This window comes from Sceloporus undulatus, chromosome 6 (genome assembly GCF_019175285.1).
Source record: "Sceloporus undulatus isolate JIND9_A2432 ecotype Alabama chromosome 6, SceUnd_v1.1, whole genome shotgun sequence".
NCBI lineage: Eukaryota > Metazoa > Chordata > Lepidosauria > Squamata > Phrynosomatidae > Sceloporus > Sceloporus undulatus.
The window spans coordinates 1,146,591-1,161,369 of record NC_056527.1 but is presented as its reverse complement, the minus strand read 5'-3'; the positions used below and the strand labels follow the sequence as shown (position 1 = coordinate 1,161,369).

The 14,779-nt window shown below is 49.4% G+C and overlaps 1 protein-coding gene across 1 annotated transcript in view; it reads right to left on the bottom strand.

The window, feature by feature from the left end:
• Positions 1–14,779, bottom strand: part of LOC121932821 (SCO-spondin-like) — a 143,447-nt gene that overhangs the window by 31,823 nt on the left and 96,845 nt on the right. The window contains 14 exon segments of the mRNA XM_042471812.1: positions 1,252–1,422; positions 1,643–1,684; positions 2,587–2,807; positions 3,401–3,561; positions 4,827–4,993; positions 5,908–6,060; positions 6,752–6,975; positions 8,480–8,576; positions 10,003–10,172; positions 10,272–10,290; positions 10,459–10,610; positions 10,612–10,653; positions 12,762–12,952; positions 13,674–13,756. Coding sequence (XP_042327746.1) covers positions 1,252–1,422; positions 1,643–1,684; positions 2,587–2,807; positions 3,401–3,561; positions 4,827–4,993; positions 5,908–6,060; positions 6,752–6,975; positions 8,480–8,576; positions 10,003–10,172; positions 10,272–10,290; positions 10,459–10,610; positions 10,612–10,653; positions 12,762–12,952; positions 13,674–13,756 — 1,893 coding nt within the window.

Below are 14,779 nucleotides of genomic sequence, written 5' to 3'. Positions count from 1 at the left end.
ATACTTTTTCCGAACATTTTCAAACTGTGGATGCTTGAATCAGTGTATAAGAAATCCATGTATAAGAAATCCGTGTTTTCTGCTGCTCCAGAGAATAGGACCCAATGGAACAATGGATGCAAGCTACAGCAAAAGAGATTCCAGCTCAACATTAGGAGGGACTCCCTGAGAGTAAGAGCTGTTCAAAAGTGGAACTCACTCCTTCCTCGGAGTGTAGTGGAATCTCCTTCCTTGGAGGTCTTCAAGCAGAGGCTGGATGGCCCTCTGTCAATGGGGATGCTTTGATTTGGATTTCCTGCATGGCAGAAGAAGGGGGTTGGACTGGGTGGCCCTAGTGGTCTCTTCCAACTCTTTTATTCTATGATTCTATGTGTATAAGAAGGGCCAATTGTACTAAGGAAACCCAAAGAGGAAAGCGCAAATGCAGGTTCTACAGAAATTCAACCTAGATAATGAGGAAATCAAAATAGTTAAAGATTTCTTGTACCTTGGATCAAACGCAGATCAGAACGGAGACTGTAGCCAAAGGATTAGAAGAAGATTAGGAATGGGAAGGGCAGCCATAAAAGAACTAGGCAAGATCTTAAAGAGCAAAGATATACAATTGAGCACAAAGGCTAGAATCGCCCAAGCCATCATATTCCCTATCACCAGGTACAGCTGTGAGAGCAGGACAGTAAAGAAAGAAGATAAAAAGAAAATCAATTGAGATGTGGTGCTGGAGAAGAGGATACCATCTCTCCCTGGAAGCCAAGGTTATTATTGAATCGTAGAGTTGGAAGAGACCACAAGGGCCATCCAGCCCAACCCTTGTTCTACTTGGACCACTTGAAGAGAAAGCACGAAACATTAGAAAAGCCAATAATGCTAGGAAAGATGGAGGGCAGTGGAAGGAGAGGAAGACAGCATGCCAACAGATGGGCTCAGTCATGGGACTGAATCGGCAAGACCAAAGCAGAGCAGTGGGGGACAGGGGCACTTGGAGATGTCTCCTCCATTGGGTCGCCATGAGTCAGGACCAACTCAAAGGCAAGTAACAATAAACAACAACACACTTATTTTGGCCTTACAGTCAACCTCCTGTCAGCAGCTTTACAGTCCAAACTAAAACCCAGGGCAGATTCTCTGCCACCACTGACATGGGGGCCATTGGCTGCTGCCACCAGTTCTCTGTCGGGGGGAAGCCATGTGTGCATTTAAGATTTTAGTTGGGTTACGTGAGATGTGCCTGAGGTGGGCACCATTCCTCACCAGTGCACTGGGGCAAGTTGCATTCTCGCTCCTGGAAGGCCTCCCCGGTACAGCTGGCCCTTCCCAGGCAAAAGCGAATGCGGGTCTTGATGGCCGGGAGCTCTGGATCGCTGCATGTTTTTGAGCAGGGTGTCCAGGACGTCCAGGGAGTGAAGCTGTCCCTCTCAGGGCCTGAGGACGGGAAAAGCACAGGGGATTTAGGGGAGAAAGGAACAAGAGGAAGAAGACCACTTACCCACCTAACCCGCATGATGCCCTTTGGGGTGGCAGGTGGGCCCCTGTGTTCGTGGGCCATTCCTTACTGCGAGGGCCTGATCTTTCACATAAGAGAAGGACTCCAAAGCAAGCATTTTGGCTTCCTCGCCTTCCAAGTTCATGGAGGCCCCCTTACCTGGGAGGCCAGAGACGGGCTCTTTGGTGGGTCCAGCCAGAGCTGAGAAGAAAAACAAAGAGGACGGACTGAGATCAGCAGGGCTGCAGGAGGACCTGGATCAAGGGCCACTTTCGGCCACCAAGATTGGCCCATGTCTCTCTGGGCATCTGAGCCACTGCTAGCAAACTATCCACGGAGGGGAGATGGGGACACTCACCCATGCAACCATGCTACAAGTTGGTAGGATTTACGTTGGGGTGAGGAAGACAGAGACTGTGTGTTGTACAGTCAACCCGCCTTTCACAGCCCCCAGGCCCTCCCCCAGGACAACCTCAAAGTCCCCATTTTGGTGTTATAGTTTTTGCTTACTTAAAACTGCACAACCCCCCCCCCCCAAAAAAAAAAAACCCAACCTCAGACCACTCCAACCCCAAAACAAGAAGCAATGTCATATCTCTTCCAGGCTAGTATAAAACAGACTGGCGAAAACTGTGAGACCCACTGGTACCCCCCCCCCACTACGGGTAAGAAAGTACCCCCTGCCCTTCTCATCTCCACATTACACTCTCTGTGCTGAGACCTTGAGGTGGGCTGAGGGGGGGAGACAACAGCCAGACCCATGGAGGCCCTGGGTGCCACAGAAGAAGGCACCACAATGCAGTTTGTTGTCTCCTACCCAGGGAAGGAGGCCCGCATAAAACACAACTCTTTGAGGCAAATGCAGTGCAGATACAGCCAGAGTTTGACACCACTTTAACTGTGTGTGTGTGCGCGCGCGCGCATGTGTACAGATTTGACTGATGACATACCAGCTTGGTGAAGCGTCCCCTGACAGGGGTGAGAAACATGCAGCCCATCAGCCATCCATGCCCCAAGGTTGTTTTTGAGTGCATGCCCATATACACACATGTGACATGAGCGCAAGGCACTTGCTGTAGCCATTGTTCTCCACAGCCCTTTACCTGTGCAATCCAGTGTCTGGCAGTACTTGATATCAACCCGAGGACCGAGGCAGTCCTTGCCCCCGTTGGCAGGGATGGGGTTGGTGCAGTCGCGGCCCCTGGTCATGTTCCCCAGCCCCCCGCAGGTCAAGGAACAGGGGCTCCAGGGGCTCCAGAGGGAGAAGCCCCCGTCAATGGGGCAGAGGGAGAAGGCACAGTCCAGTTGTCCATTGCGGCAGGAGCTGAAGAGAGGAAAGGCTACAGTAAGGACAGTGGTCATTTCTCCGCTCCAAGAGTCCAGATCTCCCACACTATCTCTAGGCGGTTGACCTTTTTTTGAACTACAATTCCCCAAAAATCCTCCAGCCACAACAGAACATATTTGATAAATATATCAGAAAGACCTCTGGGCTGCTTACGAATAACATTAAAGCAAAAGAGTAAGCAGATTAAAACAATAAAATAAGCCAAAAAACATCTTAAACATAATAATGATTTTAAATGACTTATTATTATTATTATTATTATTATTATTATTATTATTATTATTATTATTTGTATCCCGCCTCTCCCTGTATTCCTTTTAATTTTAAAAACATTAAAACTATATACATCAGTGTTTGAGACCTTGGGCAAGTCATACTCTCTCAGCCTCAGTGGAGAACAAGGGCAAACCCACTCTGGACATGCCTCACCAAGAAAACCCAGTGATAGGGTCACCCTAAGTCAGAAACGGCCTGAGGGCACACAACAACAGTTTGAGATAATATTTCTTCCACTCTCCATCATTGGACCATTCTTGGATGAAGCCACCGGTCAATGGGGATGAACTCACCAGTTGCTGCAGGCAGAATAGATGGTGCCATTGGGTTCCACCTCGTCTCCTGGAGACAGTGGCTGACCATGGGCACCCAGGACGGCCGGAGGGTGGCCGGGGCCCAAGGAGTGGCTGCGGAGGGTCTTCAGGGCCTCCTCGCTTAGGATGCAGGGACACTCCTGGGCCAGAAAGCGCAGAGAGAGGATGAGCAGCCAGGAAGGCAAAGGCAGGCTGAAAGGCTGGAAGGGGGGACCTCTGTGCTTTCATTCAAACATGTCAGACCCACAACTACCCAGGATTGTTCTTTTGCAAATAATTTTTGAGGGTTTTCTTTTCGATGTTCCCCAGGGAGCCTGGGGGCAGTTTTCCCATGTTTTGGCCTCTGCACGGGCCGTTGTACACCCAGGAGAGGTCAGGTTTTTCCAAGCAAGAAGTGACCTGATGTTGACATCAGGGCTACTACCTGCTGGGATGGAAATGCCTTCTTCTGCACCCACAATGGCCCTGAGAGGGCAAAAGCGTGGTGAAATCACTCTCCTCAATGCCGCATCAAGATTATTTGGTTGTAAACATGGGGAGCACTGGGGGGGGGGGTGCCTAAACCTGACAGTTGCCCATGCCTGTCTTAAAGGTTCAAGAAAGCGGGACTTAAAAGACACAGCCAGACCAATTCCCACTTTGGGCTGGGTGCATCTTGTGTTGTTAGAAGGGGTCCCACAAAGAATTTAGTCTGAACCAAGATGTTCCAGCCTTCTCATTAAAAGAACAAAGTAGTCCTTATGATTTGAGAAGCATCCAGCAGGTGCTCCAGGTTGACTGGGCAAGACTCTGAGAGGCTCCCCTCCATGGGCTTTGCTACCACTGGCTGGGCATCCTGCAGACAAGGAGGACTTCCAACCATCCCACTTTTTCAGCTGCTTTTAAAATGTCCCAGTTTCTCTTTCTTCCTCCCATATTCTCCCCTTTCTTGCCTCAACTGTTGTGAACTGAGTCTAAAGTGCAAAAGTAGTTTACACACCAGCATGGCATGGGAGTAGAAGAAGGGGACTAATCTTGCCCTTTTCAGTTGGTTCAGGCAAAAGCAAACTGCTGCAGCCTCTCCTGAGTTCTCGATTCTTCCTCACTACTAACTTTTGCCTTCTTGACCGCACGCCAATCCTGTTTGGCCACACGTGTCCCAGTTTTTATTTCTGAAACGTTGGAGACTATGCCCAATGGAAAAGATGACAGCAGCCATACCTGTGCTCCCCATCCATACACTTCCCTTGTCCCCCCAGGTACTAAACTTTGCCCCTTCTGTTACTGCTGTTCCTTCTGCCATGAAGTCCTTCACCTAACAAGATAGACAGGGGGGGGGGTGTCCCCAAACTGTCCCAGCTGAGGGCTTCATCCTTATGAACCCAAGCAAGGCACCCCAAAACAAGAGAAAAAGAAGAGGTCAGACCTGGACACAGGCTCCCTGGTGCTGGTAGGTGCCCACTGGGCAGTGGCAACCCTCTTCGCAGCCGTCCGAGAAACAGTCCATCTGCCGGGTGAGGTGGGCGCAGCTGTAGGGACATCCCTCTTCCTTCAAGCACTCCCGATACAATCGCCCCTCCGGGCAGCCCACCTCTGGAAGTGGGTGGGCAAACGTCAATCTCAAGTGGCTTCCCCATGGCAAGGCCTATGTCCAAGGAGGCCTTGGCCACATGGCAAGTCCTTGGGATCCCATCAGGCAGTGCCCAGGAGAGTCAAAGAGGTGGATCTCCTTTGGGGGCTCCCATCCCCTTTGCCAAAAAGGGCAGCTCCCCCAGCTCCCCTGCGAGGCCTGCCACACCTGTCCCCAGGTGAAAATACAAGTCCTTTTCTAGAACCATCAGCCACTGCTGCCTGACAGCAAATCCCCCCATAGGAGTTTATCATGCGAAGGAGATCAGGAGTTTGCCCCATGAATATCCCGGGGGAAAAATCACATCATTACATGTAATGATTTCACACGATGTCACATGAAACCCACCATTAAAGTCGTTGCAAAGAAACATTAACACACATCTTTTTACTTTTGGGATTTCAGTGACAATGCATTTCCAATATCACTTTATTTGCACAACTGCATGTGATAATCATTTGTGCAATTACTTACCATTTCTGCTTCGTTAGCAGGATGCTATAAATGCGCTTTAATCTCTCTTTAATGCCAAAATCAGCCCCAGCGTGATAAACTCCACAGTCTAAACTTTCATGGAGATGTCCAAGGTGCTGAACATATTTTTGAAGGTAGGGTCCTACACCTTTAAAATCTGAACTCAAACCCAAAGCAGATTCACCACACCCCTGGCATGGAGGCCACTGGTCACTGCTACCAAGAACATCAGGCAGAGCTTACCTCACCAGGAGGCTCTAAACCACCACTTCATCCACTGGTTCCCACAGCATCCCTGTGAGGTGGACCAAATGGTGGTGGAGCTCCAGGAAGGGAGCTGAGGAATGGGACGCCCCAAAGGAAAGAGGGTCTTCTCTCATGAAGGGGGCAAGAGCTGACTTACCGAGACACACTTGAGTGTTGCAGGTCTTGCTCTGGGTGTTGGCCAACCTGTGGCACTCCAGCTGCTGGCATTGGCGATGGCGCACTTGTTCTCCGCCGCCGCAAGAGACGCTGCAGGGGGTCCAGAGGGCCCAGGGGCCCCATGCGTCCTCTTCTGTGGGGCAAGAGGGGGATAAGAGAGAAGTCAAAGAGGCCCCCAGGAAGAAAAAGCACCTCCCGCTGTTTTTTGCAAATGTTTATTCACTGGCCAGGCCAAAGCCTGTCCTGCTAAAAGGTGACCAACTGGCTAGCTGGCCTTTGCGCTGTTTGCATCCATGTATTTATTTATTTACCATATTACAGGTTGAGTCTCCCTTATCCAAAATCCTTGCAACCAGAAGTGTTTTGGACTTTGGATTTATTTATTTGGAATATATGTACAGTATATACATCATGAAGTATCTTGGAGATGAGATCCACGTCTCAAGACAAAATTATTTTATGTTCCCTATACAGCTTACACACATAACCTGAAAGTAATTTTATACAAAATTTGTATTTTGTGCAGGAAACAAAGTGAATGTACTCTGAACCATCAGAAAGACAAGGTGCCACTATCTCAGCCATCCATGTAAAAAGTTGCGGGTTTTGGAGTATTTTGGAATTCTGAATGAGGGAGATTGAAGCTGTCAATATTATTCTCTGCTCATCCCTCAAAATTGGGACCCCAAGGCCGCTCCTTTCCAGTTCAGTCTCTCCTTTCCTGGAGCCTGATGTTCAACTGCTAAGGTTTGAGAGGTCAAGGGCTACAGGTCGGTCAATGTCCCCCATTGTGGCCCACATCTGCCCTTCTCCATCCTCCATACCTGGACAGTCCTCCTGGTCTTGGCAGGGTCTCCGCTGCTCTGCGCTGCCCAAACAGCCCCGTCCTCCATTCTGAGGGGGTGGGTTGCTGCATTCCCGGAAGCGGATCTGGGCCCCCAGCCCACAGCTCTGGCTGCAAGGGGACCATGGCCCCCAGGAGCTCCAGCCGCCATCCAGGCGGCACCAGGGATCAAGGCGGCACTGCAGCTGACCGGCCACACAGGTGCTGGGCAGAGAAAATTGAGAGGGGGGGTCAGTCTTGTATTCATTTAAGACTCAGACAGACATTCATTTCCTGCCCAGAGGGATGCAAACTTCTATTCACTTTATTCTTGAACACAACAGTGAATGACGGCTGAAATTTTGTCCCTGTTGAGTGAGAGAACAAGAGACTTTGCATATTTCATTGATTATTATTATTTCCCATGGTAATCTTTTATTTTTTGCAAAAAAAAAAATTCTTTTGTTTTAAAAAATTAGTTTTCTGTGCAGAAATCACTCTTTTGCACAAAAAGCACTCATTTCTGAAAACATGCAGAAGGAAAAAAATTATGTTGTGTGTACACACACAACACAATTTCCTTCAGTGGGTAAAAATCATTCTTGCATTTAAGAATGAAGTAAGTGAAACTGTACATCGTGGAGTCATTGGCTTTCATGGCTGGCATCTATAGTTTTTTGTGGGGGTTTTGAGCTATGTGGCCATGTTCTAGAAGAGAAACTGTACATCCTTAGACTGCCATGTGCCTCTTCAGGTAACTTGGTGTCTTTAGATGTGGGAGAAGGCTATCCCAGTGTCAACCAAAGCCAGGTTTCGTACACAGGATGTGAAGAGGGCTGCCATAATTCATTCATTCATTCTTCCTTTCTTCCTTCCTTTCTTCCTTCCTTCCTTCTCCTCCTCCTCCTCTTAAGATTGCCCTCAAAGTTCAGAGAATTTGAGGGTGACTTCTATCCTGCTGACCTGGGGAGCCTGGAGGGGAAGGGGGTCTTTCTCCTCTGCGGGAGAGCTGCCTCCAGAACTCTCCATCGCTCAGGATGAAGCAGTAGACATGTAGTGTCTACATCAAGGGAAGTCATAGTACCACTCTAATCTGCTTCGGTCAGGTCCCACCTGGAATAATACTTTGTTCAGTTCTGGGCAACACAATTCAAAAAGGATGCTGAAAAGCTGGAACTGTATCCAGAGGAAGGTGAGCCAAATGGTGAAGGGTCTGGAAAACCTGACTTATGAGGAAAGACTTAGGAAGCTGGGGATGTTTAGTCTGGAGAAGAGAAGGCTAAGAGGTGATATGAGAGCCCTGTTTAAATATTGGAAGGGATGTCATATTGAGGAGGGAAGGAGCACGCTTATTTTCTGCTGATCCAGAGAATAAGACACAATGGAGCAATGGATACAAGCTCCAGGAAAAGAGATTCCACCTCAACATTAGGAGGAACTTCCTGACAGTAAGGGCTGTTCGACAGTGGAATGCACTCCTTCCTCGGAGGGTGATAGTCTCCTTCCTTGGAGGTCTTTAAACAGAGGCTGGATGACCATCTGTCACAGGGGATGCTTTGATTGAGAGTTCCTGCATGGCAGAAGGGGGTTAGACTGGATGGCCCTTCCAACTCTATGATTCTAGGAATCAGGAGGGCTTCAGCTTTGACAGGGAGTTGACTAGATGGTCCTTGGATGTCATGCTCCCAGAGGGGCTTCTCTTGGCTTGCACCCAGTTGTCTGCACTCACCAGTTCTGGCAGGGCCCATATATCGTCTCCCCTGGCTGGACATACTTCCAGGGGGGCAGTCCTGCCCAGGATGAGAGGTTCCCTCCTTCCGGGGCACCTGCAAGGAAGAGAGATGTTGCCTCTGTGAAATATTGTCCCTGGCCTCCTCTGGGTCAAATTATTCCATGTTCCCTCCCAAAAGCTCTGTCAATGGAGACAGCCTTGCCCCCACACAGCATCCTCCGGATGAGATGGTCTCAGACCCTCGCCATCATGTTGCCCCTCTCTCTACCTCAAAAAATGATCGAGTGCAAAGTGACGAACGAAATTGCAGCTCTGATGCTGGATCAAGCTAAAGGCCTCACTAATCCACCTTTCTGTTCCCAACGAGGCCAACCAGTTGTCGCAGTCAGGAAGACACCTCTCTTCCATTCATACTCCCCAGCAACTAGTTTGCTCAACCTCAACTGTCTCTGCCTCCACTTCAGGAAATTATGGTCCTTCAGCCTCTGTGAGATGCTGCTGTTGCTCTTTTGAGGTTAGTTTCCCAACTACTGAACAATATGTGTTGAGAATCTATCCCAGGAACAGGCAAACTGGGGCTTTTGCTATGGTTTGGATTATACCAGTGATAGCAGCTGGGATCTCATGTCAAATGTGGACAGTGAACCACTGCAGGGTCAGAGACATTCAAAGGAGCCATTCAAGGCACGATAGCATGACAGGGACAGAGTTCAGCACCACAGACAATGCCTTGGGTGGATGGGACTAGATCTGGAGCGGAGCCAGCATGGGAGCCATCAACTGCTCGGGAACAACATCCACAACTGTTGAGCAGTGACCTGCTTGCTAAGAGAAACTAGAAAGGGAGCAAGAGAAGGCCATACCAGAGCTGATGCTGAAAAAGGTGCCACAGTTAGGGCCCGATTGCTTTTCCTGGATGGGCGTCACTCTTCCCATAGCCACCCATACAGAGGGGGGTGGGGTGTTTCTTCCCTCTGCTACAGGGCAAAATGTCACAGCAGTCTCACAACTTCCCTTCTCTCTTGGAACTCCAGTAATGCTCACCACAGCCAAATGTTCTGGTACTTGCAGTGGCACTGGTCCGGACTGACGCATGTGGCCAATCCTGAAGCAGCCATCCCTCAGGGCAGGCACATGCTGGCTGGCAATGCGGACTGTCCACAGGTGGTATCCAGGTGCAGATCCTCACAGGTGCGGGGCAGGACTTGCCACAGGGGAAGACACCTGGCCTCCCCCACAGTCTGGGAAGAAACCATGGAAACCACTCAGTGCTCTACAGGGATTTTGGTGAAGAGATTTATGATGGTGGTGGTGTGATGGAAATCTCATTTTGCTTTAATTTTGTGCTGTGAGCTGCATTGGCCGCACATTGGGAGAAAGGTAAAACCTTAAACAGGAAAATAATTTTGAAACCTTGATTGTTCAATATGGCACTCATTTGCTCTACAGTTCAGCCAAGGCACATGTGCCGGGTGGAAAGCATTTTTCTCTGGCCCTGATCCTGTGCTCCCCCCACTCACCTTCACATGTTGTGTTTCCGTTGTGGCACGGGCGGCTCTGAAGGGCTTTCCCAGTGCACAGCAGACCCCCAAAGCGGGCAGGAGGGTTGTTGCACTTCCTGCTCCTCACAGATTCACCTGCGCAGGCATCACAAGGCGGCCATGGACTCCACGTGCTCAGGCTCCATCCACTGCCAGAGGCAAAACGCAAAGAGAGGGTGTGTTTGTGTTGTGTGTGGTAATATCATCCTGGCTAAAACCGCAGGCGTGCCTGCAGGCGAGGTACCAACCTCCATTTCATCTCTTGCTCTTAAAGGAAGGCCAGATTTGCTGCTGCAGGGGCCACACATCCACCCCCTGGAGAATTTGCCTCATGGCATAGACAACTCTCAGAATTGGGGGGTGGTCTTACTGCATATGCCACCAACTCCCTCACCCTCTGTTTTTGCCTCCTGCCCCCCCCCCCAATATTGGTACCTGGGCAGAAAGTGGCAGTGGGGCACCTTTCCTCTGCAGCTGCACGCCGCTGTTCCATGATATTCTTGCGCCCCTTCACACTCGGGACCCCCTGTTGGGGCTTGGGGCAACTGCATGTCCGGTAACGGGTCACACATCTCGTGCCACATGCTGGAGCAGGGGCTCCATGGGGCCCAGTCGCACAGCTGCCTAGAACTGGATTGGGAGGGAAAGAGATTATGGGGTCCCCTTTGGTGTGCTTCTCCTCTGTCCATGCAAGCATGAAGCCGAGGCTTTAATATAAGGGAAGGATCTGAGCTGGATCAAGGGCATCTCAAATGGACAATTCTCCAGCCCCCCACTGGGGTCTCAAGACCCAGAGAGTCACAGAATCAGAGAAGGGGAAGGGATACCAAGGACCACCTACTCTAGCCCCCTGCCAAAGGAGAACTCGCAGCTAAAGCCCTCCTGAAAGATGCCCACCCAGCCTCTGTTTAAAGGCCTTCAAAGGAGGTCATATCCCATAGCACACAGCTCTTACAGTCAAATAGTTCTCCCCTATTGTTTAATGGAATCTATTCTCTTGTAATTTGAATCCATTGGTTTGTGTCCCGTCTCTTGAGCATCAGAAAACAAGCTCACTCCATTTTCTACATGACACCCCTTCAGGGAATTTAAAAAAGGCTCTATCATGTCCCTCTCAGTCTTCTCCAAGCTATACACACCCAGCTCACCCTGCTGATCCTATAAGGTTTTTGCTTTCCAGCTCTTTGACCTGTTTGGTTGCTCTCCTCTGGACACCTCAGCTTGTCAAATCCTTCTTATGCTGTGATGTCCAGAAATGGACAAGGAGTGGATCCTGCCAGACATTAAGATTTGGAATTTCTTCCTAGTCTGAAGCAACATCCCCGAAGGCGTTTTTGCTGACAGCCACCAAGGAAGAGGGAGATTTCTGTCTGGGACTTGTGCTGGATGACAGCTTGACAAGGTCACTTTTTAGGGATGCAAACTTCTAGTAGCTTGTTTTCTGCTGCTCCAGAGTAGAGACTGAAACCAAAGTTAAAGAAGGGTGGTTCCACGTATATACTATCAAGAATCCCTAAACATAAGAGCTGTTTCACAGAAGAACGGACTCCATGGGTGATGTGCTACAGCTCTTAAGCATGGTCCAGTGGTTATTTTTGGGAGTGCTCTAGTTGTGGGTTCTTCCATTGGCAGAGGGTTAGACTCAGACCTGAGTTCCCCAGCTCTCTACTAGCCCTGTATTTTGAATCCTTTGCCAGTATGGCAGGTGCCCATTCTCGTGGAGGGATCCAGAACTGCGTTCATAAAAGAATTCCTCCAACTGTGTACCAAGCGTGTGCCCTAGGCAAGCACCAGGTGCTGAACTCTTAAGGCAGGGTCCTCCTATAGAAAGCAAGGACCAGAATACTAAGGATTCCAGAGGTGCCTCAAGAGTAAAAAGAAGACTATAGAAGTTCCCCAGGAACACCGCAGCAGCTGGATCCTTCCAAAACGGGTATGAAGTGAGGTTAGGGGACTCACCAGGACAGGGCGGTTGGTGCAGATCAACTTCCCATTGGAGCAAGAGCTGGAAGGAAGGAAGGAGGACTGTCAGATACCCATGCCAGAGATAGCAAGAACATGCAGACAGCCACGCCGATGGTTCCCATGCCAATGGGGCAGTGAATCCATTCTAGTTTTCAGTCTAAACATTAAAGGATCTATCTGAGGGGCTGTTGGTACTCTTCACGTCCCTTTAATTGTTCAGATCAACAGTGGAACCACCTTTTGGGCTTTGCTTTCTTGTAGGCATTTAAATACTTTTGTTGTTGTTTATCCACACTCGAGTTGATCTCCAACCCATGGTGACCCGGTGGATGAGACAATCTCCAAGACGCGTGTCCTCCACTACTCTACAAATTCATACCCATGGCCTCCTTAAGAGTCCATCATCCATCTAGCATGTGGCCCTCCCTCTCTTTCCGCTTCCCTCTACCTTTTCTGGCATTATTGTTTTTTCCATGAGTCTCCTTCTCATGACTGGGCCAAAGTAGGACAGCCTCAACTTGATCATCTTGGCTTCCAGAGAGATTTCTGATTTGATCTGCTTAGGACCCATTTTTTTGTTTTCTTGGCTGTCCATGGAACCAGCACTCTTTAGATCCCTCCAAAACAAGTCAAGTAACTCCGGCGTGTCCTTTAAAGTTCCTCTAAACCCCAGAGCAGATTCACAACCAGCCCAACTGGCAAGGGGATCTAGCAAACACACCATGGCATCGTGGCGCACCACACGCATCCCAGAAGGCTCCTCTGGCCCCAACCTCTCCTTGGCCAGCCTTACCAGGTTTGTGCAGCCATCTGATTGAGGGACAGTTTCTCCCCGGGAGGAACCGTTGGCCAGAGAGAAGGTCCAGCAGGTGCAGCCATGCTTCTCGATGCAAGCCGTGCCATTTTCGTTCAGGACTTGCCCACCGGTGCAGTAGCAGCCAGGCTCACAGGCCCACAAGCAGTGCTAGGCAGGTGGGGAGGCAGGAGGTAGGAGAGGATAATGATAGGATAGGATAGTGACAACAACAACAACAACAACAATAATAATAATAATAGGTTTTATTTATAGTCCTGCCTCTCCAGAGGGATCGAGGCAGGTTAACAACAACAAAAGTAACATAAAAAATACATAAATACACCTATAAATAAAATTACATAATCTCTTATCTCTTCTAAAACTAAACAACAGATTATAAAGTGCGGTTAAAATCACTTAAAATGAGACATAATTGAAGCGAGACATCTTGAGCAGTCGTAGGGCAATCCATATCAGTAGGAACTAGGATGATCAATCAGGGAAGGCCTGCCGGAAGAGATCCGTCTTGATGGCCCTTTAAAGCAGTCAAGATTGGTGATATATTGGATCAACCATGGGAAGAAAAAACATAACTGGGTCTCCAGAGATAGAGAGGTCCCTAGGTAAAGTAATTTATTTTCTTTTAAATATACTTCAATTGTTGTTTAATTTCAGCTACTTCTTAATTTCTTTTCTTATCTAGACCACACTCTCGTCCTGAGACTTTGAGATTGAGGTGAGAGGAGCCAGACCCTTAAGACGTGGGAACCCGAGACCTGTGTGTCAAGGGATCACTGAGTCCGTTCTCCTAGAGCAAAGAGAACATGGTGGGGGACCCCTTTCCAGGGGAAACAGAAGATGACTTATGAAGGAAAGAAGGGATGCTCACCAAGATGTCGTCGCATGAACGGGGGCAAGGTGGGCCCCGCAGTTTGCTGAAGATGAGCCACTCCACGGAAGAGCAGTCCAGACCTGTGCGATGCAGGAAAAGGACAGACAAGTTGATGGGTAGAGAGGCCAAAGCTTGGGAGAGCTGGTCTCAGTCGTACTAACAATTTTAGCCCTATGATCCCCCTTTAACTGTCATGGCAACATCCTACGGAGTTTCTAGGGTTGCAGTTTAGGAAGTGTACTTCTCAGCCAGGTAGCTCTAGGGCCTCCCCAACTAATATCCCAGGATTCCACAGGGTGGAATCACAGTACTATAGATGCATAGGTGAATGGGTCCCAGGTTGTCAAAGCATCTCCATGTCCAGAGATTTCGGGGCCAGAGCTGGACACCTAAGTATGATCATTTTTTAAAAAAATCAGATTTCACGGCCCTAGGATTCCTCCCCACACGCGCCGAAACCCTGGGCCAGATCTTGAGATACTGGGATGCTACCCTTGGAATCAAGGGGTCACTCAGCCATGAAAACTCACTGGGCAGGGGCTGGGATGAATCATCCTCTCTCTCTGAACCCCTCTCTTTTTCACTCACTGTATGATCACCTCCACAGGGTTGTTTGTGACATTAAAGGGAGGGAGAGATCTTTGATCTACTCAGAACAACACTGGGGGAGAGACGAGGAGGCAAACATAATGGAATGGACAAATAATAAATTAAACAACCCACCACTTTAATTTTGTACTGGCCACGCTGGCAAGATTCTGGTAGATGTAGTCCAAAAAAGTACTTCTTCCAGAGCTTCAGTGCAGACCGAAAGTGCAACACACCCCCAAAAGCTGCCTAGTACTAGTTCTCCCTCTCTGGGTGGCAATGTTTTTTTGTAGTACCCTCCTTTTGGTAAATACCGCACCCTCCCCAACTTCCCTCTGTTTTGCTCACCTGGACACGGGTTCAAGCTGCAAGGCTCCAGCTGGGTGGGAGGCCCCTCACAGTAGTCACCTCTCCCTGTGGGGCAGGACTGTCACGGCTCTGGTCCGGCTCCGCATGCCACCCCCCCGCAACTGAACCGTGCAGGGGGTCCACGGGCTCCATGCCCCCCAGCCCCC